Source organism: Scylla paramamosain, chromosome 16, assembly GCF_035594125.1.
Source record: "Scylla paramamosain isolate STU-SP2022 chromosome 16, ASM3559412v1, whole genome shotgun sequence".
Taxonomy (NCBI): Eukaryota; Metazoa; Arthropoda; class Malacostraca; order Decapoda; family Portunidae; genus Scylla; species Scylla paramamosain.
In genome coordinates this window covers 7,628,113-7,654,635 of record NC_087166.1, presented here as the reverse complement: position 1 = coordinate 7,654,635, position 26,523 = coordinate 7,628,113, and the positions used below count along the sequence as shown (strand labels likewise).

The 26,523-nt window shown below is 38.0% G+C and overlaps 1 protein-coding gene and 1 long non-coding RNA gene across 8 annotated transcripts in view; one reads left to right on the top strand and one right to left on the bottom strand.

Moving 5' to 3' along the window:
- Positions 1-23,748, top strand: part of LOC135107958 (structural maintenance of chromosomes protein 6-like) — a 30,729-nt gene extending 6,981 nt beyond the window's left edge. For 4 of the 5 annotated variants that reach the window (XM_064018439.1, XM_064018440.1, XM_064018438.1 and 1 more), the window contains 21 exons: positions 1,783-1,941; positions 2,140-2,261; positions 2,690-2,812; positions 3,708-3,827; positions 4,530-4,660; positions 6,037-6,240; positions 6,416-6,612; positions 7,115-7,261; positions 7,687-7,871; positions 9,321-9,496; positions 10,030-10,164; positions 12,979-13,117; positions 13,385-13,516; positions 13,826-13,945; positions 15,533-15,720; positions 15,947-16,112; positions 16,233-16,346; positions 16,556-16,644; positions 16,938-17,094; positions 17,232-17,356; positions 17,585-23,748. In XM_064018439.1, coding sequence (XP_063874509.1) covers positions 1,783-1,941; positions 2,140-2,261; positions 2,690-2,812; positions 3,708-3,827; positions 4,530-4,660; positions 6,037-6,240; positions 6,416-6,612; positions 7,115-7,261; positions 7,687-7,871; positions 9,321-9,496; positions 10,030-10,164; positions 12,979-13,117; positions 13,385-13,516; positions 13,826-13,945; positions 15,533-15,720; positions 15,947-16,112; positions 16,233-16,346; positions 16,556-16,644; positions 16,938-17,094; positions 17,232-17,356; positions 17,585-17,621 — 2,966 coding nt within the window. In that variant the 3' untranslated portion in view covers positions 17,622-23,748. Of the gene's footprint in view, positions 1-1,782; positions 1,942-2,139; positions 2,262-2,681; positions 2,813-3,707; positions 3,828-4,529; positions 4,661-6,036; positions 6,241-6,415; positions 6,613-7,114; positions 7,262-7,686; positions 7,872-9,320; positions 9,497-10,029; positions 10,165-12,978; positions 13,118-13,384; positions 13,517-13,825; positions 13,946-15,532; positions 15,721-15,946; positions 16,113-16,232; positions 16,347-16,555; positions 16,645-16,937; positions 17,095-17,231; positions 17,357-17,584 lie in introns of those variants that run through there. The other variant, XM_064018442.1, reaches the window with a different exon arrangement.
- Positions 9,243-22,794, bottom strand: LOC135107960 (uncharacterized). Of its 3 annotated transcripts, none has more exons than XR_010272070.1 (3): positions 22,677-22,794; positions 9,962-10,145; positions 9,243-9,479 (listed from the first exon to the last, which is right to left on the bottom strand). It is a non-coding gene; the product is annotated as an uncharacterized LOC135107960 (long non-coding RNA). The 3 variants fall into 3 exon arrangements; XR_010272072.1 differs by having other exon boundaries at positions 9,243-9,476; XR_010272071.1 differs by having other exon boundaries at positions 9,243-9,476; positions 10,124-10,145.
- Positions 23,749-26,523: the final 2,775 nt, after the last annotated feature.

Sequence of the window (26,523 nt, the reverse complement as noted above, 5' to 3'; positions counted from 1 at the left end):
AGAGCTGAAAGAGTTTGACTAGGCAAGGTGCAAGCACGGAGGCACAGTTTCGGAGAACAATAGGAGGGACCCCATCAGGTCCATAAGCCTTCTGGGGGTTTAGGCCAGCGAGGGCATGGAAAACACCATTACGAAGAATTTTAATACGTGGCATGAAGTAGTCAGAGGGTGGAGGAGAGGGAGGAACAAGCCCAGAATCGTCCAAGGTAGAGTTTTTAGCAAAGGTTTGAGCAAAGAGTTCAGCTTTAGAAATAGATGTGATAGCAGTGGTGCCATCTGGTTGAAGTAGAGGAGGGAAAGAAGAAGAAGCAAAGTTATTGGAGATATTTTTGGCTAGATGCCAGAAATCACAAGGGGAGTTAGATCTTGAAAGGTTTTGACATTTTCTGTTAATGAAGGAGTTTTTGGCTTGTTGGAGAACAGACTTGGCATGGTTCCAGGCAGAAATATAAAGTGCATGAGATTCTGGTGAAGGAAGGCTTAAGTACCTTTTGTGGGCCACCTCTCTATCATGTATAGCACGAGAACAAGCTGTGTGTAGTGTGTGAGAAGGAAATGTAAATATTGGAAAAATTAAGGTGATTGTGTTTGAAAGAAGAGAGATGGTGATGTGTGGTTTTAACATATCTTATGAGTGTGCCAGCTGTAGGCAGATGTGATATAGTTATGGGAGAAGAGATGAGGAAGGAGTTGTGTGAATTTAAGTATCTGGGAATGGTGCTAGGTAAACATGATGAGGTGGATGGAGTGACAAGAGAGACTGTAGTGAAAGGTGAATGTGTCATAGGATCACTTGCGAGACTTATAAAAAGAACTGTTTTTATAGATGTAAAGAAAGATTTAAGGAATAGTACTCTACCAGCATTAACAAGTGTATCATGGACCCAGACGTGGGATAGGGCATTACTGTCCAGAAAATGTGGTGTGCAGATTAACTAATTAAGAGGGGCATGATGGAGTGACAAGTTGGGAGGGTTAGAGCAGTGAGTGTGTATATGGAAGATGTGATACAAGTACTAGTGCAAATGAGGGAATAGTTGAAAAGAACACATTAAGATTGTATGACCATATTAAGAGCACAGCGTTTGTAAAGAAAATGTATGTGAGCAAAGTTGTAGCAGCTAATAAGAGAGGAAAGCTACTTAGAAGGTAGAAGGTAAAGGTGTATAAGAGAAGTGTTAGTAGAGGCCAAGTGCTTCAACAAACAAGAAAGCACTCTGCAGAGGTGGAGGCACTCTACAGGCATCCCCTCAGAGATACTGAGGCATCAGAGAGATAAAAGATGAGTTTTGCACCAGGTAGGAAGAGAATGACTTTTTAGGGTGGAGTTATCTTACAGTCAGACATTGCTGAAAACTTCAAGCAGAAACAAAACCTTGATCTAAGTACGTGCAAGAATTTATGTGTGAAAGACACAGGAGTGGTGGGATATATGTTGGCAAGTAGTGTATATTTGTTCCCTATGCTCCATATCCTGATTCATAATGTGTGTAACTATTACAACCCTATGACCATTGTGTAGGGAGGTAAAGAGGTGTGATGTTGCATCAGGTCAAGTCTTAAGCAAGATTGTGCACATTAAAAATTTTGGGTCACTGCATATTGACAGTAGCCTCAAGCTGTGATACATGGTAGATTTCCTCAGTGGGTTATTCATTCAGGTTATTTTATAGATGTTAAATTGATTGTAAATTCTAGTGCTTAAAAATAGTGTTATTTTTTATTTGTCTTTTTTTTATTATTATTTTATTTTATTTATTTATTTATTTATATTTTTTTCAGACTTAATAAAGCATGGCAAACATATTGCTGTAATAGAAATTGGCATCAATAATTCTGGATGCAATGCGTTCAAGCCTGAATCGTATGGAAACACTATCATCGTGGAGCGAAGGATATCTCTCTCAGCAGCTACATCATACAAAGTTAAAGCTTGTGATGGTAATGGATTTCAGAAAATTTGTTTTCATATGTTTCATAGTTGTACAACTTAATTAATTTGATAACTTTAATGGGTGATCTTTGTTTTATATTGTCTTTCATTAATTTTGGTCATTGAATAAACAGTTTCACATTGTTGAAATTATAAAGTTTCTTTCATTGTCAATTCTTGCTTTTTTACACCACATTTTGTTGCAGGAAAAGTGGTGTCAGTCAAGAAGGATGAACTGTCAAGGATGCTGGAACACTTCAATCTGCAGGTGGACAATCCAGTAACAATACTTAATCAGGACATGTCACGCTCCTTCTTCAACACAACTGTGAGCTGATATACCACCAAATCTTGGAAGCAGTTGTTATGTAGTTTGTAGGATGTTGAGAAATGCTGATCAGCTATCACAAGATGCAGAACTGTGTACCCAATGCTTCCAGTAGTGACATATTTATTGAAGTTAAACAGAATAGTGAATAACAAATGAAATGATGTAACAGTTTTCAGTATATTTGTATATTGGAAAAAAATAATACAGCAGGTTTTATCTTCATTAAGTTGATTGGAAAAAAATATTGATCCCTATCAGGCAAGAGTCCACTTGCCAATTATTTTTCCAGAAATATTTGTTTAGAGTTTTAGGATATTATGAAAACCATGAAACACTTCATATGATGTTTACTATTATCATCTAATTTTGGATCATGTAGGCTTTATCATTGTGTTTCTTAATCTACATTATGCAAAGTCTTCTAGGAACCAAAGATGCTCTTCAAGCTCTTCCTGAAGGCTACGCAGCTGCAACAAATGAAAGATGACTATGCTGATCTGGAGAGAAACATTGAGAGCTCCTTGAGAACTATTGAATGTCGTAAAGAGGTAAGCTTCACATTATCATCATGGTCTTCAGCATTTTCTATTGCATTAGTTTGTTCACTTGTCTTTTGCTATAATTTGCACTTAGACTTACAGCTGTTTGAAGTGTGGGTGTGTAATCATTGTCAGAGTCCAGGAATCAGATACTTTTGGCCAGAGTTGGAGACAGTAAAAAATATTGACTGATTCCACTGTAGAATCTAATTATTTGGATGCCAGTTTTGCCTTTTTGTGGGATGCTCTCAAATTTGTGGGAGAAATTAACTTCTGTGACCACTTTTGTTAGTTGATTTCAACCAAGCAGTTTGTGGAATGTGTTTGTGGAAATACTGATTCAATCCCCCCCACCCCCCCCCTCTCTCTCTCTCTCTTAAAAATATATATTGAGGTTTCAAATTAACTAATATATAGATGATAAAGATTAAATACTAGACACTTTCATTCTGAAGTTGGAGCCAAATTTAAAAGAAAATATGATCCCACAATGATTTTAAGAAAGATCCTTTCAACCTCTGTACTTCCTGACATATCATTCATATCTTAGTGAATACCTGTAGTAGCAAAAATGATGCTGAATGAGTATTGAGGAGAATGGAGCTTCTTCAGTAATTTGAATCAAGAAGCTTTTCTTGGAGGATATATATACACTTGAATGTTGGTTGCTATGGTACAATGGTACACACACACTTAGGAATAGCATCCACTGGTTAATGGTTCCCAAATGCCATAGCCAGTGTCCTCCATTAGGAGGTGCTGTTCTCACTCAGAAGGAAACCAGCACAGAAGACAGAGAGAGAGAGAAAATGCTTGTATTTGATGCTGTAGAAACTTGTAACTATATAGGAAATATTTAAATATTTTCCATTCTTTAACATTATCCTAATTGTCATTCTTTCAGTGCCTCCCTGATTTGGAGAAAGAGGTGGAGGAACAGCGTATCCACTATCAGTTCAGTTTATCCCTTAGAGAAAAAGGAAATAGGCTGAAAGAACTACGCCATGAATTGGCTTGGGCAAAAGTAAGTAATGCGCTCAAATTCTAGTAGCTTATTGTGAATGGGAGTGCGTGTGTGTGGGGGGGTTAGTACCCTGTTTTGGCTGTACTCTCATGAGGGATGTTTGCCTGTTGTGTTGGTAGAGCTTATTCTGCCTAACAAACACTTGTGTAATGTGCTATCATCCACCACAGCATAATTCTTGTATTTAGACTAAGACACATAATGGGGAAACATTCATTGTTTATCAGAATTGAGGTGAATGTAAACAGTGTATACACTGCCAGCAATAGGTGATGTACATTATTAAAGTCATTGTTCTTTCATAAGGACTATTTTCAAAGATCACGGAGATAATTTGTGGAATTCTTGCCATTGATGATAGAGAATTCTTGTTAAACTTAGTAAACTATTTCTTGAATCTTGGAAATACCCTTGAAATCCACGAAGTTCCACTACAGTCTGTTAGCAGTAGTGAGGAAGATACCAAAAAATTTTTTAGAATATATACCTTAATAATGGGCCACAGAGGAAGATTTTGTAAATTTGATCAAACTACAAAACATCTTAGAAAATATTTATTTATTTATTTATTTTTATTATTATTATATATATTTTTTCATAGTTTGATGTTTTTCCATTCAGATTTCTTTCTTTTCCACTGTTGAAGAAGGATAAGAAATATCTGTTTACACAAGTTTCTAGAATCTTCTTGCATTTCTGCAGATTATTAATCTTGAGCAAGAGAAAGCGAAGGCAGAAAAAGACTTGGAGAATCATACAAAAGCTAGGAAAGAAATCCAAGAGAAGATAGAAGAGCTCCAGAAGGTTCTAGAACAGGAAACGGAAGTGAGAGAGTAAGTGTTGATTGATTCCACAAGTGAGAGGTACGAGAGAAACCATGGTCATGGAGGAAAGTAATAGGTAGTATCTTTAAAGTGTATGACAAAAGAACAGCAAACATGGAGATTAAGGAGGCAATGCATGACAGCATAGTGACATTGGTGATGCATGTTAGTGAGACATAGACACAGAATGAACTTCTAAAATTCAGGTACTTGAGATGAGTTTGTAAATACCTTGATGCAAAGATAGCCTACATGTACTTCATAATTTACCTTTGCACAGTGTGTTGCAGTGACATACAGTTCTGTATCCTTAGAAGTCTTAAGTGTCAAGAGTTCATGCAAAGGTGATTTTACGGATTATTATTGTTTCATTTATTTTATTTATTTATTGTATTTAATATTGTTTTATTTATTAATTTTATTTATTTATTTATTTATTTATTTATTTATTTATTTATTTATTTATTTTATTTTATTTTTTTTTTCTATATACTTGATACACCTGGATTCATTCATTTAATTTGAAATTTGCATTTTTCACCTAAAGCATTTCTAGTGTATAAATGTATTTATCATCCATGTTCATAGATTTACCATTAGTATTTGTCATTAGTATTGTGGATTTCATATTAACCAAGCTTGAAAGAAGAAAAGGGACAAAACTTGTGCCCCTAAATATGAACCACCCTCAAAGCAAGCAACTCATGATATTGTGTTTGCCATAACTTCATGGTATCAGTCAAGTCTGCAGTGCTTGTATAAACATTTCTGCTTATTCTTATAGTTGGCATCACTATTAGACAGAGTGGAATCAGAAGCTTTCCTCTAATTGACTGTCTTCAGCCTCTTTCTTATCACTGCAATGTTGCATTTCTTGCTATCTTCTGCCACGATTTTCATGCTAACTGCATGCCTCCTCTCCTTCTGTGACCTTGCTGCACAAAATTTTTTCTTTCCCACACCCCTATTCTGTCCACCTCTCTAATGCAAGAGTTAACCAGTTTCCTCAATCATTCCTCGCTTTCTCTAGTAAACTCTTGAACTTCCTGCCTGCTTTTATATTTCCTCCTTCCTATGACTTGAACTCTTTAAAGAGGGAGGTTTCAAGACACTTATCCTTTAATTTTTGACGGCCACTTTTGGCTCAGGACCAGCAGCTCAGTGATCCCCCCCCCACCTTTTTTCCCCCATTATAATTTTTTTTCCCTTGGCCAGTGCCCCTCTAACATTTAAAAAAAAAAAAAAAAGTTACTACCACCTTTGTTGTCCAAAGGTAGCTAGCTTAAATTAACTATAATCTTTCAGACTGGCCTATAAGGAAATATAGATAAAACATTTTTTTATTTTTTGGTTTAGCTTTTGTAATAAGTATTTTCATATTGCAGAAGAAATACCAAACTTTTGGAGGAGGCCACCAGCCATTTGACAACAGTCTCCAAGGAAGTGAGAGAGGTAGATAGAAAAATGAGGAAAATAAGGAATGAGTTGAAAGAGAAACAGTCTCAGTTTAACACTACAGAGAAAAAAGTTCGCACATTGGCTTCAGAAATTTCTACATTGCGGTCTGCCATTGAAAAGGATAATGATGGGTAAGTTATTACCTTTGGGTATGACAAAGTGTCTAATTTGGAAACATTTGCCCTTTTGTACAGGTGTGATGAATTGAGGGAGAGGGTAGGACTTGATGGTTTTAGTTTGGTGTTGAGAAGAGATAGACTAATGTGGTTTGTTTTATGTTAAACTAATTATGCTAAACACACACAGAGCAAAGAGTCGATGGGCAGCAGTACGAGCTGAATGGCAGAGGAAGATGAACATAGTTGAGGATGAGATTAAAGAATTAATGGAGAACCTCAAGACGGAAAACACTCATTTTGATAACCTACAACACACATTGGATTTAAAAAAGTCAGAGAAGACACATCTGGACTTGGAGGAAAAAGCATTGTCCAAGCAATTAAGTAAGCATATGTTTAAGTGTATATTACTGCTCATTGTCATCTGAGCATTTTTTTTTTTTTTTTTTTTTTTTTTTTTTTTTTTTTTTTTTTTTTTTGGTCTCTGAGGCCTTTTGTTGGAGATGGAGAAATCCATGACACTACTCAGGGTGAGATAATTACTATGGGTAGCTGTGGTGTGAGATGACAGCTGTTCTGATATTTGCTGGCTATTGTCCTGCATTCCCTTGGCATAAATTCCTTCCGTGGTCACAACTGCCCCATTGTGTTTCCCAGTTGTCCCTTTAGAAAGTGATTGCCTGTTGTGCCATATCTAAGCCATCCCTTCCCTTGACAGGTGTCCTCTGAAGATAGTATCAATTGCATGTGGGTGGTGGGTGCGTAGCAGCCCAAACTGTTGCAGGCTGCTGCCACTTTTTTGTCATAAAGGTTTTGTATCTAACCAGGCATGGCAGCTGTGCATGATGCTACTCATTTGTCACTCACTAAACATTATTTGTTTTAGATGGACTTGAAAGGGAACTTAAAGGTCTTCAGGGCCAGAAAGGAAGTCATCTCACTGTGTATGGTCAATGGGTACCTCAACTGTTGGAGAAGATTTTACATGCACATTCAAATGGATTGTTCATCAAGAAACCTGTAGGACCTATGGGTAAGAGATACTGCAGGATTCAGATTTATCCTCTTTTCCATAATTAGCAACCTAGTTGTGCTGGAGACTGACATGGTGGTCTTTCATGTTGTAGCCCTAGCACACTAATAAAGGATTACCACTTTTGTAGATGAGGAGTGAGTATTTTGTGATATCATCGAATTAGAAGACTGCATATACATATAATAAGCCTGTGTGTGTGTGCAAGCACACATGTATGCACAAATATAGTAATGCACATTTATCATCATGGTAATGTACTCTGACCCATGCATGCCTCTTTCCCCTTTCAGTATCTCAAATGGTATCTGTACCTTACAGTTATCACATCAAATGTTACTCAACTTTTCCTCTACATTTAAGTTTGTCTTTTGGCTGCTTTCTAAATACCCACTGAATTTCATACCTTTCTTATGGCATTTCAGGAGCCTTCATTAAAGTGAGAGACACTAAATGGGCTCATGTGGCAGAACGTGTGCTGGGAAAGAGAATCACAAGCTTCTGTGTTGATAACCAGAAAGATGAAAAAGTCCTTAGGGAGTTGATGAAAAGCATTACCTTTGATCAACAGTCCATGCCAATCGTGTCTGTGTCCAAGTTCAGAGACAAGGTGAGACCTAACTGCATATATGAGGTACAACATCTAAACTGCACCCCAGCCTGGTAAGATGGATGCTGGATATGCTATGGAAGGAACAAGTTGACTGGAAACCAGTCTATGTATTCTTATTCTTAGAAAGAAAATAAGGCTTCCTATAAGTCATCTTTTATAAAATTAGAGGATATCGTCCAACCCATCCAGTGTTGCTGGAAATTGTATGAGAAAAGGGCATAATTCACAATTGATTTTTAAGGTTTGTGATATACAGTAAATGCAGAAAGTTGTGAGACCAGATGCCTTCTTATCCCCTTTATAAAGATCTGTAAAAAGTGTGTGCATCCATCACCATATTGTAACTTGCAGGTGATCATCATTCAATGGCAAGTCTCTTGGGCATGAGGCACCTCCCCAGCCATTGAAGCAGGGTAGTCCAGGGTCCTGCTATTCTCTCTCATCTTCTGTAAATTTCATGCCTCAATATTTAGTCTGCCACTTCTTACTTTGACTTTCAAGATGGTTGGAAAGATGATTTGAGAGGAAAAGACATGGAATTATTGCCTTACATTGAACATGCATTTGCTGGAAGGAAATATTCGAGCATATGAATGTGTAAGGCAGGGATTTTTGCTTCACTCATGACAGCACGTGCTCTGCCATCTGGCCACATTCCATCTCATCTCCCAGTTTCTGGATGCACAAGAAAGACCGCACCTGCTATAGAAGAGCTCACGACACAAGTTTGTCATGAATCCTTGGATCACAGACAGTGAACTCAAACAAAGGACACAAGGTGGAATTTGGAAAGCACATGCTGTCATGAGTAGCCCAAAAATCCCTACTTTACATGGTCTTGTATGCTTCAGTATTTCCTTCCAACAAATGCATACTTGATGTAAGGCAAGAATTCATATCTTTTCATCTCATATTACCTTTCCAACCATCCTTAAAGTCAAAATAAGAAGTGACAGACTGAATATAAAGGCATGCAATTTACTGGAGATGGGAGAGAATAGCAGGACCCTGGACTACCCTACTTCAACAGCTGGGGAGGCATCTCGTGCCCAAGAGATTTGCTAGTGTATCATGATCACCTGCAAGTTACAATATGGTGATGGATGCATGCATTTACTACAGACTGTTATTGAGGGGACTAGTGAGCATCTGGTCTTAACAATTTTCTGTGGTTATTGTATTGCCAAGATGACAGGCTTTGATGCAAGAACAACTTAGAGTAGTGGTGCAGTAGAGTTAAGCATTATGCAAGTTGAAGTGGCACACTGCATGTGTTCTATGCTGCACATTGGTTCCCATCCATGTCATGTACACAGCCCAGCAACAGGGCACCACTATAGATGAAACAAGCAGTAGGGACAGCAAGCAATTATTTACACTTTTATTACTAAAGACTAATATCTTGGTCTGTCTATATCCAGTTACATTATTTTAATTTGGTTGCAGGTTCTTGATGTGTCTAGGTTTGAGACATCTTCTTCTAAATACTCTTCCCTGTGGTCCATTCTTGATATTTCTGACACTGTGGTGGCCAATACGGTCATTGACCAAATGCAAGTTGAGTCAATCCTCCTCATTCCTACTGCACAAGAGGCTGGCAGGCTGCTGAAGGATAGATCAAAGTAAGTATCAAATAATTTTTACATACCTGATTTGTTACATGTTTTTCTTCTGACAATGAATATGTATATTTCATAGGTCTACATGCTGAAGGTACTTCAGAGGTTGTAAAAAGATATTGATTTGTATGATATAAAAGAAAACTATTAATTGGCTGAGGTGAATGGTGTTTGGGCATGTAAAGAGATTAGAAGAAAAGTAATAGGTAAAGATAGCTGGATTAAATGTTAGGTGCATAAATAAAGATGAAGGTAAGACCAAAAATTGAATACATGGACAGTGTGAAGAGAGCATGAGTGGTGTGTGTTGTACAAGAAAATGATATGGTGTGATTAAAATTAGACTCCTTAATTCATTAGAAGTTAATTTCTGATAGGTTAAAGTGAATTTCATAATCTACTGCATTAGCAGAGAATTTTTACATACTATACAGAGTAAGAATTTTTTATTTTCATAAATTTTCTTACATTTCCATTTCAGAGGCTGTTATGTGTGACATTTTATAAAGATCTGTACTTGATGTTTTCTCTTTCAGGGTACCAAGGAATTGTAAATGTGCATACACACTCAACCTGGACCAGTACTACCCTGATCCCAACTACCGGGTGTACTCTGGCAGGGGGTCTCACCGTGCCAGATTCCTGCAGGTCTCTGTGGAAGACAAAATAAAGTATGTCAATAGTGAGTTGCCAAAAATATGATAAATCATTCCCATTAAAGTGAATCTTATAGATGAAGAAACATATTTACATAGGTACTTAACCCATAGACCTCGGGCTAGAGGACTATTGTCGTCCTCTCAGCGCGCGAGCAGTATTGATAAATTTCAGAAAAATAGGTGTTCTTCATCAGTACCCTGTGGGGTAATTTCAAACGAAAACATAGTAGTTTTTAGTGTTATCTCACCGCCAATCCTTCCTCTTCACGATGAAATAAATTGAATTTGTCTAGGTTGCAGCCCGGCAGAGATATGATGTTGGGAAGAGGTGCTACTTTTGGCCAAGCCGAGCGCACTTGTTCGTGCGGGTGCTGTTGACCTTGGCCTGGGTCTCCCTCTCCCCGCGCCACCACGTACACAGCATGCATTCTCTCATACTAGCGCGATTATTCACATTAGGCTACATATTACGCAGGTTTGATGCTCATATACATAACTCCTTGCGAAACTTAATGTTTTTTTTTTGGTCATCATATGAAAAAAAAACTTTCATAAACACAGTACAATTATCGAATATATACACTCATTAGGCTACATATTACGCAGGTTTGACACTCATATAAATAACTCCTCCTCCAAAGGAGAAAGCGTCTCATCGAACAAGGCTCTTAGGATACCACTGTTATTCAAATTTACCACATGCGGTGGCTTAGTGCGCTCCCTGATTATAGGGGTAGAGGAACTGGGGCCCGCTGGCGCGCTCCCTTCCTCCACGCATCCAGACACAGGGAAATCATTATCAGCATGTCTGTCCGCCATAGTGGTCTGTAGTGCTCTGGGAAGTTGCGTGAAACGTAGGGCAGGAATGCCATCAACCACAGGAAATAATAATTACGTCACGGGAGTACAAATCTTGGCGGGACAGCAGAGGACGGGAACTCCCGCCACCCGAAGCCCTCCGCCCGAGCGGGAATTCCCGTCGCCCGAAGCGTACGGGTTAAAACTGCCCACTTATTTCCATTACATGAAAAAAAAGTTTTTACAGAGTTGCATTCAACACTGAATTTTTCTTTATATAATACTCATGCAGTTGCTTGTAATAACATCTCTTTTGTACCTTACAAATTGTTTTTATTATATTGGTCCTTCCCATAAGCTAATTTTCATAAATATTAATGCAAAGTAAAAAAAAATAGTAAATAAAATAAGCTAAAATAGCTCCTACAAGGTTAGACATTTTGTTATCTCTGCTAGTTTTTTCGCCCCTCATGTACAGTAAAATCCCTCTTATCCATCATCAACGGGACCGCTGACATGCCGGATACTTGAATAGAAGTGAAATTATGTCCACAATCACCACCCTACACTCACGCATCTTACCATAACAAAGATCAGCTGATCTGATCAGCTGCTTAAGTGTAAGCACAACACGCTTCCTCTTTTCTACAACTTTAGGCATGATGAAGGCGTCAGGCGATAAACAGTGCACACGTGGGACTGAGTCACTGAGTAAACACAGTGCAGTGGGCCGCGGGTGGCGCGAAGCAGTGCGCTCTGGTGGCAAGGGGACAAAGTATGCCTCGCGCGGGAATTTTAATCGATTTTATGAGTACACATTGATTTTTTATTGATTTTAAGGCTCGGGGAAAAAATGTGCCGGATACTCGAATGCCGGATGAGAGGGATTTTACTGTACTAACTCTGTACTGCCTTATCCAGCCTTGTTTGAAGTACACTTCACATATATGGGGGAGCATTCTACTCACACTGCTCTTATGGACAGGATAGAATAAACACATTTCATCATATCTACACATTTCCTCTCTCTCTCTCTCTCTCTCTCTCTCTCTCTCTCTCTCTCTCTCTCTCTCTCTCTCTCTCTCTCTCTCTCTCTCTCTCTCTCTCTCTCTCTCTCTCTCTCTCTCTCTCTCTCTCTCTCTCTCTGCTGAATTGTTGCATCTCTTGCTATCTTCTACTTATTTTCACTTGTCTGATCTTGCTAACTGCATGGCACCCCTTCTGTGGTCTCATTATGTAAGACTTTCTACTTTCTCATCCCTATTCTGTCCATCTCCATCTCTTTAATGCAAGAGTTAACCAGTATTCTCAATCTTTCATCCTTTTCTAGTAAACTCTGGAACTCTCTACCTGGCTGTATCCCCTGTTCCCATGGCTTGAACTCTTTCAAGAGGGAGATTTCAGGATACTTATCCTTCAGTTTTGGATAATAGATTTGTCTGTTCTCTTTTGGGACTGGCACTTCAGTGGGCCTCCTTCCTTTTTGTTACCCTAGGTCAGTATACATTAAAACTTGTGTAAAGAAATATAGATTGCATCTATAGTGCTTTTAGGATGTGCTGCTGGAGGTGTGTCAGTGTGCACTGACAGCCATATGTTTATAATTATATGAATATATGTTGTTTCTTTACATTGCACAAGTTTTCTGGAAAGTTATTACTTTGATGAAAAGGGACAGATGGGGGGTGTAACTTGGTAGATCAGCTTAGTCAGCATCAGCTACAGTAAGGGTATCCCAGATGATAAAGTTGTGATGTTCTTCATTTGCTATTGCAGTGATGGAACAATGAAAATTTTCTTGCATTTAGCATGAAGATGTTTTACATCTGGCTGATGGAATGTGTGCACACACATTTGTGCATACCTACATGGAAATTATATTCAAGAGGCAGAATACTCGTATATCGTTAGTGTGGTGATGGCAGTAAATAGGATTGCCCTTTTATACAACAGTATGTCATTGTGAGATAAGCATTTACCAATTAGCAATTTGAATACCATAGAACATAACTTACTCTACTCTTACAGAGATATCATGAAGAACAAGGAAGAGTGCAAAGAAAGGCTGATGTTACTGCTTGCCCATGAGATTAAAGAATCACAGGTTGAAATAAAAAGTTTGCAAGAAAAAATCGGCATGTCCAATAAGAAGACCCAAGCATACAAGGTTTGTTATTATTTTTAATAAATAGATAGATGGACTATGACACTGATTTTTTTTGCAAATATTAAGAAGTTATTCCTGCAGGGGGTCTTTATTTTCATCATGAAGGAATGCGATTAATTATAAACATGTTCTAATTGCATCATGGAAATGAATTTAGCTATTGAAAATGTGTTTGACTTCTGCAATAAAAAGCAAAATTGAATATCTTGTCTGTTTGGAAAAGATAGGACATAAATGCCACATTTAACTTTTTTCTCAAATTTAAAGAGGAAATTGGAGACTCTCCGCATGAAAGTCGCAGACCTTCAAAACGAAGAGGCTCCAGCCCCTCCTGACATTGCACAGTTAGAAGAGGATGTGAGGCAGCAAGAAATAAACATGGAAAATGTCAAAGCTAAAGTAGGTTTTATGAGAATATTTTGTTATGTTTTTTTTTTTTTTTTTTTTTTTTTTTTTTTTTTTTTTTTTTGGATGATAATATTTAGTTTATAATTCTGTGTTTCAATGCAATCCAAGATGTAGATTGTATTTATTACAATTTGGAATTTTACCATTTAATTGATAGTTTTTTTTTTTTATTATTATTATTGCTATGGGTTATTTTGATACTGGTTTATTGTCCCAAATTTAACAAAGAAATACTGAACATAGTAAAACTAATTACTAAGTTTTATCATGCATTTTATATTAATGTCTTTCATTTAATAGATGGAGGAGATTCGTAAATCTTCGCTTGAAAAAAAACAAGAATTTAGTAATTTCAGTGGAGCTCTATTGGAGTTGAGACAAAAGGAAAAGCATGCCTATAAAGAAGTTGAGAAATGTAAGGTATGTAATCTTATATACATTTGTGGGTATTTCATGTATGCATATTCTCAAGAAATGCAAATGTGTATACATAAGAGGTCATGTTATGGTATGTATTAGATTGACTTCTTAGGTAATTTAAGTGTGGGAAAACTGGTCATCATCAATTCCCATAATAAGAAATCTCAAGCATGATGCCCTGCAGATGGATATGGGTTTGTGGGTAACATGGGATATTCCTACAATATTTAAAGATATCACTTGTGAAATTGGGAAATTCTACCTATGAGTCATTTAGTGTAGTCATTTATTGAAGGATTGGCAAATCTACATTTTTAGTGATTCTGAGTTGGACCTGCCAAAGTATCTTCATGTCACCACATGTTTCAAACAGTTTTTGCCTTTACAACATGGTCAAAAATCATTCTGAATGTGGGGTTGCACCTAACTTAGTGTTCAAAACTTTGTCACATGTGGAAGGCACCAAGAGAAAGTATATTGTAGGAGAGGCAAACCTGATATTCCTGGCTGTCAATCAGGGGTAGGCTGCACTCTGACATCATGCTACACCTTCCATACAGCCAATCAGATGAGAGCACACCGTGCTAGTCTGCCACACGGTGCTTATGTTTTTTGCATTGAATTAAATCTATGGAAAATTACCTGTGAATCCCACCTAAATTGAAAACATGAGCAGTTATAGTGACCATAAGTCACATGGATGTTCTGAGAAGAGGAAGCATGATCCTAAGACCAAGGAAAGGAACATAACAAAGAAAAATATAATCTTGGTCAGGGCTGCACGAGCTATTGGACCAAAAAAGTTTTCTCAAGCATGATTGTCATGAAATTGGTGAGTCATGCAAGTGTAGGTCTTTTGACAAAATAGTCTGTGAAAAAGTAAACGAGTTTAAATCCTACATTTCAGTATAGTCACATAACATTGAAATAATAATAATTTTTTCTTATATAAAGGCAGTATACACATGAAAAATAACAATTTAAGTGTAATACATGTTTTCATAAATAAATTTTACCTCCATGTATTAATTAGGAAAAAAATTGTGTTCTTGGAATTAGATACCAAGTTGTTAAAAGTATGCAAATATTGAAACTAAAATATCAGAAAGCAGCATTTTGTTGGATTCACCCTCACAACAGTAAAGGAATTCACGCTGAGATAATGTTTCAAATGCCAGTAACTCAAAATCTCATTTTACTGGGTTTACCCTTCTAATACTAAGCAAGTGCAGTTTATTTACCCAACATAGCTCTAAGAACTTTTGGTGCACATTTTAATGAGAGCATAGAAGGTATTAGAATAATGTGATAACTGAAGGGTTGATGTTTGGCATCAAGCCAGGTAAGGATCCTTTGAGTTACATAACCTGTTTAGCATTTCAGAATTTAGCCTAAGAGGTCAGTTGCATTTTCCCCACTCATGCAATGCTGGTTGCCATTGCTAGTTGCCTAGAAAGAAGTTTTTTTGCTATAGAAGTAGTTTTCTTGTCATCCAAGAAATGCCATACATACAGTTATTGTTGTCAAAATTTACTTATCATTAATTTATAATCAAACCATCTGATTTCATATTTATTTCCTTGGCAGAGGGCATTAGAAGAGGCCTGTGCTAATGCTGCCATATTAGAAATTCAGAGCTGTAAAAAGAAGGATAAAGATCTCAAGATGAAGAAGAAACATCTTGAAAAGTCATTGACTAGTGCAACAGAAACTTTGGAGAAAGCAATGAAAAGTGCAGATGCATTTAATCTCGGAGCACGCATAGAGACAAAAAAGTAAGATTAGTGTATCTGCAAATAGTTAAAAATGGATTATCATACAATTTTTCTTTTTCATATAAATGTATTATAAGAACTTTAAAATATTTCATGAAATTTATACATTGCTTGGTAATGTTGAATTTTAGAAAATAGTGTCAGACATAATTCCTGAGAAGTAAGAGGATACTCAAGATACAAAAGATTATAATTAAGTATAAGTACCCATTCTTCCCTATTGCAGGAGTGTAAAAGAGCTGGAGCGCCAGTACACCAGCTTACAAGCCAGGCTTGACAAGGAAAGAGCTACCTCTGGGGACCCAATAACTATTGCCGAGAGATATGTGGCTACAAAACAAAGATACAAACAGGTTTCAGAAGATTTGAATAAACACATTAGTTTAATGAAGGTATGAACTATAACTTTTTATTACCTCATCAGTTGTAGGCATTATTATGAAACTAGCAACCAAGGCTGGGATATGTGACCTTTAATTCTCAGAAAATATTAAATAGTATTTACTTTTCAGAAACTACAAGAGAGCCTACAGATGAGAGAGGCAAACTGTATGCGTCTTCACAAGTGGCTAGCAGTAATCGTTAAATATTTCTTCAAGGAACACTTGTCAGTACGAAAGCTGGATGTAAGTATGTACTTTACATGCAGGGGACAGATGTCTGTGTAATGTAGACAGCTTCTTGATCATACTCATCCATGTACTTTCCTTGTCAAAGCTCCATTAATCAGGTTGACTGGTATCATGTTTAGGCAAAAGTGAGAATGAAAGCAATTTCAGATGATTTTGTGTGATCAAATTCTCAGAATCAAGATTAATTTTAATTCCATTTGCAGGGCTCAATTTCCATCAATATACAAGAACAAACTCTCAACATCCATGTGGAGAAGCCAAATGTTTGCCATACTTCACCTGTAAAGAATCAGTAAGTAAAATAAGTATACTGTAGAACTCGTATAGTATTTGCAAGACTGTAGTTTACATACAATATTACACTTATTCTACTGATTTACTGGAAAGATGGTGTAGTGCCTTAAGCCCAATTTCAAGGAGCTTAAAATATCAAGGAATGTGCATCTTTAATTTGCCAGTATAGTATTATGTGGTGCATCTTTAATTTAGCAGTACTATAATTATGTCTAGATGTGCTATGATTTGGTTCTTGTATGTGTAAGTAAAATGCTTTGGCATGGTGAAAATAGTTTATGTATTTTACAGAGTAACTCCCAAACAACTCAAGAAGTCTAAAGGACACCAGGACCTAGTCATGATGTCTGGAGGTGAACGTTCATTTGCAACAGTGGCCTTCATCATTGCTCTTTGGCATGCAATAGTGTCACCTGTACGCATCCTAGATGAATTTGATGTATTCATGGTAAGCATTTTATTGAGTTTTTAATCAGTCAATATCCATATGCTATACATATATCACTAACAGGGTGGTTGTGTTAGGTTTCTCCATAGCAGCAGTTAGCATGACAACCATGTCTAATATACTTGCTCACACTACAGGATGTGATTGCCAGGAATCATGCAATGAAGATGATGATCAGTGCAGCAAAACAAGATACCCAGTACATCTTCCTCACTCCACTCAACTTGGATACAAGCAAGCTTCGCAACTGTCAGTTCTTCAGGTTAGTGTTATTCCTAGTATTTTATCACAGCTATTTTAAAGTTTATGATTTTTTTTAATTTCAGAAATTTAAGAGACTGGCTATTTAAAATCTAGAATTATGAGGCAGCTGGCATCTGAAATTCATTGACTCAAATTAGGCATTACATTTAATGTAAATTGTTAAGTTAGGTAAGCAAACTACATTGGATTAGGCATATCACATTTCTTAATGATAAATATATTGCAGGATGCCAGATCACACTGACCAGTCCCAAGATGGCTGAGGACCCACCAGTCTTGGATGCTTTTTGTTTTTATATCATGTGATATCCTGGCAGTACAGGAGGTCTGCTGGTTTAATCTCTACACAAGTTGGTCTTGGTCCATATCTTTTTTACTCTGAAAGTGCTGGACATGTTATGGAGAGCAGGTGTGAATTTTGTAACCTTACTGTTGCAAGAGGGAGTGACTTGCAGTTCTTCCTTCCTGTGTGTGTGTGTGTGTGTGTGTGTGTTTTGTACAATACAATACAGCAAAAAACATGTATGGTCAGCAACACTCATGATTAGAACTTCCGCCAATGTGAGCATCACGTTGCACACACTGGCAACTTGCCCCCTTCTCCATCTAAAAAATCTGCCAGGAGAAAATAACTATAACAACTTAGGTTAGCCTCTCATATATTTTTTGGGAAAGCATAGAGTAACAGATTCATTGTTTGATATATTGACATAGTGACCGCTCTTTGTTTTGGCTAACAGAACAGCTGTGTTTGTTTGAAAGTGTTCTACTGTGATGACATGCAATGCCTGGAAAACAAACGGTCATGATTACATAGTACAAGTGTTAAGGTTCCACTATAATGGTGAAACAAATTTAAAACTGCCACATAACTATTGGCAGTGAAACAACTAAGTGTGTTGGTGAAGAAATTTTGTGATGGGGGACACTAGGATGTGCCTCACCACAAATATGGCACGATAGTGGGGGTCCCCACACCCCCCCCCTTTTTTTTGGGGGGGGGATAGAGGTTGTAGCTTTAAATGTCTCTTCATACCATTCAAGATGTCAAACATTTTAGGGCACCCATACTGCCATGTTTATGGTGAGGCACATCCTCATGCCCTTCATCGCTCCATTTCTTCACCAATGCACTTAGTCTTTTCATTGCCAATAGCTATGTGGCATAGTTTTACATTTGTTTCACCATTCTAGTGAAACCTTAATTCTCATACTATGTAATCATGGCCTGAATATTTTCCAGGCATCGCACATCATCTCAGTAGAACATGTTTAAAACAAACACAGCTGTTTTATTAGCCAAAACAAAGAGCAGTCACAAAAGATAACTTTCCCTCTTGTCAGTATGTCAAACAGTGAATCAGTCATTCTGTGCTTTCAAAAAGGCTAAGTTGCCATGTAGTTATTTTCTCCCAACAGATTTTTTCAGACTGAGAAGGGACAAGGTGCCAGTTTGTTCAATGTGACGCTCACATTGGCGGAGTTCTAATTGTCAGTGTTGCTGACTGTACACCACATTCTAGTGTAAAATGGAATACATGAAAAGAAAAAGCAATGAAATGCACCTGTTACAGCAGTACAACACTCCCATCCATTGATTATTTGTGAATAAAGTGTCCTAGAGACTTGGAGACTTAGAATTTCTGTGCATTCCATTTAATCACAAGATGTGATAGAATACATCTGTGCATTCCATTTAGATCATAAGATCTGATTAAGTATAATGAATATTTATCTACCCAGCAAGCTGGTGAAAAAACCATGCTGCCGTTCTGTTCAAGGTTGGTACATATATCTTTGTTGGGTACATAAAAGTACAAAAAAAATAATATATTTAGATGCACAGACATACCTATACATTTCATACACTATCCAAAGTAAACCTACTGACCATGGAGAATCATTTCCAAAAATACTAAGTTCCTTTTATTCCACTTGTGTCTAATCACTAATGGTTAGTCTTCGATCACTAATGATTAGTCCACTAAAGTTAATGTGACTACAAAATACATGCCTTAAAGAGGAATGTGTGAGACAGAGAGAGGAGGCTCTATGTCATGCTATTTTTATTGTTGCTTCTCTATTAACCACCTTATAGAAGATGCTAGAATTTATGGCAGTATTGTTCAAATATGGCTAAGTATGTGACAAGACTCGTAGTTCTCCTAACATAGGGAGAGTAAGGGACAGGAGACCCTCCCCTCTACTTTTATTTCTAAAACGAGGAAGGGTGTGAAATTCAGGTCTTTCATCCCTCTTTAAGGATTATTTCAGCCTACAGTTGTCACATTTTCATGTAATTGCAATGAATTGCATGTCATCAACTAGCATGCCTATTATTTCAAACTATCGTCAGCACCACTTTCCAGAAGATTGAGGCCTGACATCCATCAATGAAGAACAAGGTTAATGTAGTTATCTGTAGTGACTGTAGGGCCCCAGCCGGACCCTGAGCGTTCTTTGGCAAACTGGGTAGTCCAGTCCTGGTGGTAATTCAATCCTAGGTTGGTTCCTACTGTCCAGTCTCCTCTGTCTTTTAGTTTCTATTCTTGCTTTTTTTCTTCCTCAAAATTTAACCACCCGTCTTGACCTCAGCCCTCATATTTCGTGATCTTTTCCCACTCTAGCAATTAAAGTCCTCAAGCACAATAAGCTTATCTCGTTCTAGTGTTGATATCATTATTTGGCTTAATTGGGTGTAGAAGGCTTCTTTGACTTCATCATCTGCATCAAGAGTAGGTTCATAAGCACTGATTAGTGTAGCATACTGGTTCTTATCAAGCTGTATCCTTAGAGTCATTAGTCTCTCGTTGACTCCTACTGGTTGTTCTATCTGCCTGCTAACAAGATAATTTCTGATGGCAAATCCAACACCATGTATCCTGGGCTGATCTAGGCTTTTCCCTTCCAATAAAAGGTGTATTTTCTCTGTTCTTCTTTGAGTTGGCCCTCTCCTGACCACCTTGTTTCAGTTAGAGCTACTATATTGAAGTTGAACTACTTTAGTTCTCTGGCAACAAAGGCGGTTCTCCTTTCTGGTCTGTATGTTTCTGTCATGTTCAGTAGTATCCTCACATTCCAGTCTCTCAATTTCATTGTATTATGCTTTTCTTTCCTATTGTTGTAAAGGTGGATCCTCTGAGGGCAGCTCCCCAGGCAGACAAGTTCAAGACAACCACTTCTTTTAGGGCACCGTTTCTAGCCCCCTCCCCTCCTAGGGTTTGAGCAGTGTGGACCCTGAAGAGGGTTGTTTAGCCAGAACATTGCTGCTGGACTCTTTCCTTGTCTCTGCCCAAAAACATGAACAGCATTATAACGTTATGTTCCCACTGCCTATGCCAGTTCATGACAGGTTCCCAGCCCCACAAGCCTGCCCTCATTATCAGTCCCTTGTCACTGACAGCCTTCTTAGGTGCAGATGGCAATGGTCATGATGACAGTGGCAGTGAAAGTGTGGACAGATATCAGACACCTGTATCCACCATGAAAAAACAGTCAAAATCATAGTAACTGCTACATGCCTATACTTGAGTTCTTGTCCATTACTATGGTTTTGTCAGATGAAAAACAGTTTTAATTATGCTTGTGCTCAGAAACATGTGCTTTCTCATCCAGTAGTGCCACCCTTACCCTCCTTGGAACTTTGAATTATACATACAGATTTCTTATGATGCCCAAAACATACACAAGTAAGAGTATTATACTGAGTATTACAAATTAGGACCCAGTAATAAGGGAATATATCAACAAACTAGCATAAATCAACTAACAATATCTGACCTCAAAGTTTAAGGTTTTGGGAGAAGGCAAGATACTATGCCACAAGCATGGTGGGGGCACATCCTTAGATAAGTGGTATGGCTTTTTGACTCATATACAGTGGGTACCAAAAATACTGGGACCTAGCTTCATTTTGGCAGGCAAATGCTTTTATTGTGCCAAAATTCATATAAGCCAATATGACCATGTATCCTGGCAAGTCAGGAGCCCTTTACTGAGTATTTGAGGGATACTGGTTAACGGTAAGCTTTGTGCTTCACTGTTAATGGTGTACCTAGGGTCATACTGATTACATCTGAGGATGTCATGACTTGAAAATTACTCTCATCAGACCAGAGAACCTCCTGCCAGTCTGCCACTGACCAGTTCTGCTCTTTAGCGAAAGCAAAGTGCTTATGCCGCATGATGCCAGTCAGCAGGGGTTTGCATGCCACCACACAACTTGGTATGTCAAGTTGATGCTTGAGGCAATGTTGGATAGTGCAGATTTTTGAGATATTTTGCTATCAAGTTGATGCTTGAGGCAGTGTTGGATACTGCAAATTCTTGAGATTTTTTGGTATCAGGTGAGGGTTTCAGTTCACAGCTAGCTTGAGAAGGCAGTCAGTGAGTGGTGTCATCTTTTTTGTCCTTTCAGGACACTTTTCTTTATATTGGACTAAGGCATTAGGTGGCATCTCACACATGGTAGCAAGCATGCACATGGTAGTGGACGTACCTCTCCCTGTCCTCCTCACTATTTCCTTAATTGGGACTTTCTCCTTCCATAGAGCGAGAATATGGGCTTTTTTCTACATCAGTTATTTGCATGGGATCCATCCTGACCTGATGGGTTGGGTTTGAAGCTACAACAAAGAAGGCAGCAAAAAATTAGTGGAGGGAGGGGGGAGAGAAAAAAAATGAACAGGTGCATAAACCTCCTCATACCATGCATAGCCAGGCAATGACATGTTAGCCACCATTCCTCAAATATTCAATGTGGGTTCCTGAGTTGCCAGATGCCAATGCATGGTGTCATATCAGCTTATATGAATTTTGGCACAATAAAAGAACAGAGCAGCACGTTTGCCTGCAGAAATAAGGCTAGGTCCCAGTATTTTCAGTGCCCAGTTCCAGTTAGAGTAAAATCCTACCATTACAGCAAGACACTTAAGTTATAGAATCCTGTGCTTCTCCAGGATGTCAGTATTTGTGTCGTAGTATCTCATGCTCTCTGAGAGATCAGACGGCATATTGTAACTTGATTTATGCCAGTTTGCTGGCACATTTCCTTAATATTGAGCCTTAATTTGTAGTACTTACTATATTGGCCTCACTGGTGCATATCTCAGACATCAAATGAAATCTATACATGGAAATATGTATGTGTAACTCTAAACTTCAGGGCAGAACTACTTGAGAAAGCACACATTTCTGTAAGCAAGCATAGTGAAAACTAAACATTTTTGTTGATCATAGCAACAAGTGAAAAAAAACTCCAGTGTTACCACAGTGGTGAATATGTTGTGAAATAATAGGCATGCTAGTTGATGACTCACTGTGATTGTGTTGAGATGTACCAGTTGTAACTGTGGTATGTCTGGATGAGAACAGTTGTCTGCTTCCAAAATGTGGGGTGACATCTGAAATTGAAAGTGCTCACTAATCACGGGAAACTATTAATTTGCTCATGGCTTGCACTACAAGGCCTCAGCTACTTTCATAATCTTGTCACTGATTGGTCCTTGGCTCATTCAGCGTGTCTCCTACTGTCTCCACACTACAAATTTTACTTCTCTTCCTGTACCTTCTATACATTATGTGAAATTGTTAATCATTGGACAAAAGAACAATAATAGATTACAAATACCCATATTGAAATTACATGAAATCTGAGCTGAAAATATTTGTTGTTCTATTCTGTATAAATAAAGTTCTCGTGAACATGATGATTTTAGATCATGTGAAGAGAAATTCTTCTGGCCAATAATCAAGAAAAAAAGGGAGATACAAGGAAGAGATGTGAAGAGGCCAGTGCCCAAAATAAGGGGGAGACTGCAATGAACCAATCAGCAGCAAGGCTACAAAAAGTAGTTTAGGCTCCACTTGCAAGCAATAAGTGAATAGACTGTAGTCAGTAATATATTATTGTTTCAAAAAGTATATTCCACCAAATCCATGTTGAAGTGATGGGTCCTGAAGGAATGGCAGTCCTACAAAAGAAATGGCAGTCCTACAAAAGAAGCACTAATACTGAGTGTGGATAAATCTGTCTTGAATCTTAATCAGGTAAAATAAAACTGATGCAAGAGATACATATTTATATTCAAATTACTGGATTCTCATTACTTTACTCAGTGGGCTCCCTAAGATTTGAGCTTATTTTATGAACTTTTAATTTACCTGCTTACCGGTAACTGACAGTTCTGTTTGTTATAGGATATGAAAAGTTTTTGTTTTTAATTTCTCATCTGAAAGGAAACTAAATCAAGAAAATACCTTGAAAAGTTGATGAAACCAGGTTGATTAAACAATTATGTATAAATATTAACAAACAAAACAGTATTTAAATATTAGGAAACAAAACAGTATTGTGTACAAAATGTAACACTGATTAAAACTAAATGAAACTGAAACATATTTTTATCCTGATTTAATTGATTAGATTATATATATATATATATATATATATATATATATATATATATATATATATATATATATATATATATATATATATATATATATATATATATATATTACCTTTATTGTAAAGTTACAGTGACTGGATAAACAAAAAGGACTTCTAAAACAAGTTAAGTTTCAGCATGCTGGGAGATTTATGAGCAGTGTCACTGCCAGTATCGAAATGAGGCAGTGGTTTGGTGGCTAGAAAGACTGAGAACTACAAAACTGGTGGAGGTATAAAAGAAGATCAACAGTGAAGTACTGCAGACCTGTTAACGAGACGACTAGTGTGGAGAGAAAGGTGTTCCTTCCTACTTTCTCTATCCTTATTTTTAATTCAAAGCTGGATGTTGCATCTTTGTGCGCATTGAGTTAACCTGCTCTCGTGCCCACGATCTTGAATCATCCGAGTTTTCCACCATCTGGCTATGACTACAGAGTCACTCTCAAACAAAATTTACCTGTGCTATATACCTCTCACCTAATTCCTCTGACTATAAGAAATTCTTTGAGTACTTAGCTTCCAAAGAGGAGCACATTCTGACTTCCCTTTTGCAAATATCCATTCTTGGAGACTTCAATGTTCACCACCAGTTTTGGCTTTCTTCTCTCTTCACTGACCATCCTGGTGAAGTAGCCTTTAACTTTGCCATCCTCCATGACCTAGAGCAACTGGTGCAACACCCTACATATATTCCTAACCGTCTTGGAGATATGCCCAACATTCTTGACCTTTTCCTAACCTCTAATCCTGCTTATGCTGTTACCCTATCTTCTTTGTTGGGCTCCTCCGATCACAAACTCGTCCTATTGCCCCAATCCTTCCTCAGGATCCCCCAAAACAGAGGTACCTCTGGCGTTTTGCTTCTGCAAATTCGGGGAACCTGAGGGGAACCTGAGGAGGTATTATGCTGATCTTCCTTGGAATGACTACTGCTTCCTTATCAGAGATCCATCTCTGTGCTGAGCGCATAACAGATGATAGTGTCTGGCATGGAGGTGAACATTCCTCACTCCTTCTCTCGACCTAAACCTTCCAAACCTGTTCTCGCGCTATACATGATAGAGCGAGGGCATGAAAAACATAATTACGAAAGATTTTAATAGAAGTAGGCAGAGGGTGGAGGAGAGGGAGGAACAAGTCCTGATTTATCCACGGTTTTTTAGCAAGGGTTTGAACGAAGAGTTCAGCTTTAGAAATAGATGAGATTGGCAGTGGTGCCATCAGGTTGAAATAAAGGAAGGAAAGATGAAAAAAAAGTTATCGGAGACGTTTTTTTGGCTAGGTGCCAAAAACAGATAATAATAATAATAATAATTTTTAATGTTAGTAATTAAGATAAAGTAGTGAAATCAAGTTCCCTAATTATGACTTCGGGATGGGAGTCTTGCTACTTGTGTTCCTTTGTAATCCTTTGCTACAAGCACTCTCACATCGCCCCATCCTCCAAACCTCCAGCCACTGATCTAAAACCTTACACGGTCCTCGGCTCGCGCCACCTCGTTCCCCCCCACCCCCCTCCCCACTTTCCTGTCCCCTCCATATCCATCTCCCGGTCTGCCACACACCACACCCCTTTGTCATAGGTCACCCCCATCACACCCTTTATCCGCCACAGCACTTTTCCACCAGAACCCGCTCAGCCAGACCCAATATGCATAGCTCTGCTCCCACTAACAGTATTGTCCCACCCTGCTAAGTCTCAACCCAAAACCTCACTCCACCTTGCCGCAACCCCCAGCACCAACCCGACTCGAGAGTGAACCCCACTAACAAGAGGACATAAAACAGCGTAACCATCAAGTTTTTTTTCAAGAGTCGATGGCTCTTCACAAGTCTTCCCTGGTGATTTAGAACCAGTGACCCACACACCCTCAGCTAATTGAACCTTAAATGTGTTGCGGCATAAGTATCCGAGACACCCCGCCCCCTGCCAACCTGCCCTCTGAAACACTTGTTCGTCACATCACCAGTACTTTCAAGAAGACCAATATATATATATATATATATATATATATATATATATATATATATATATATATATATATATATATATATATATATATATATATGTGTGTGTGTGTGTGTGTGTGTGTGTGTGTGTGTGTGTGTTATTTTATTTATTTACTTATTTTTTATTATTATTATTATTATTATTATTTTTTTTTTTTTTACGGTTCTAGTGTCAGATTTTCAAGATTCTTCCTACATTATTAACACGAGAAGCAGTCTTGATATGGGGCCTGATCACCTCTAGTAGTCGTGGTGAGACAACGAGGCGTTTCAGCACTCGGGCCTCACTCCCAGTATCACTACCACTAAACAAACACACATTCATTACATTCCACCCACTTGACTACTTGACGCCACGTACTCCACCACACATTGCTGCTTAAATGCATATACAAACACTATCGGTTATACTTGCCTGGAGAAGCGCCGAACCCCCACGCTCTCCGAGTTCTCGCCGGTTACTGCCCTTCCCTCCGATGCTAGCAGGAACCCAAACCAAACCTCGAAAGTTCCAAACACTGCTTCGTCTGTTTCGAACCTTAATCTAATGAATTCCAAATTCGCATTTCCAAGTGCTGTCGCTATCAATGCTAGGCTCCCAGTATATATTCCTAAGTCTCATTTATCAAAAACATATAACTTGTGCGCTGTTACTTAGTACTAGACAAATAAAGACAGAAGAATGATTTCGGAGCCTCGAACTC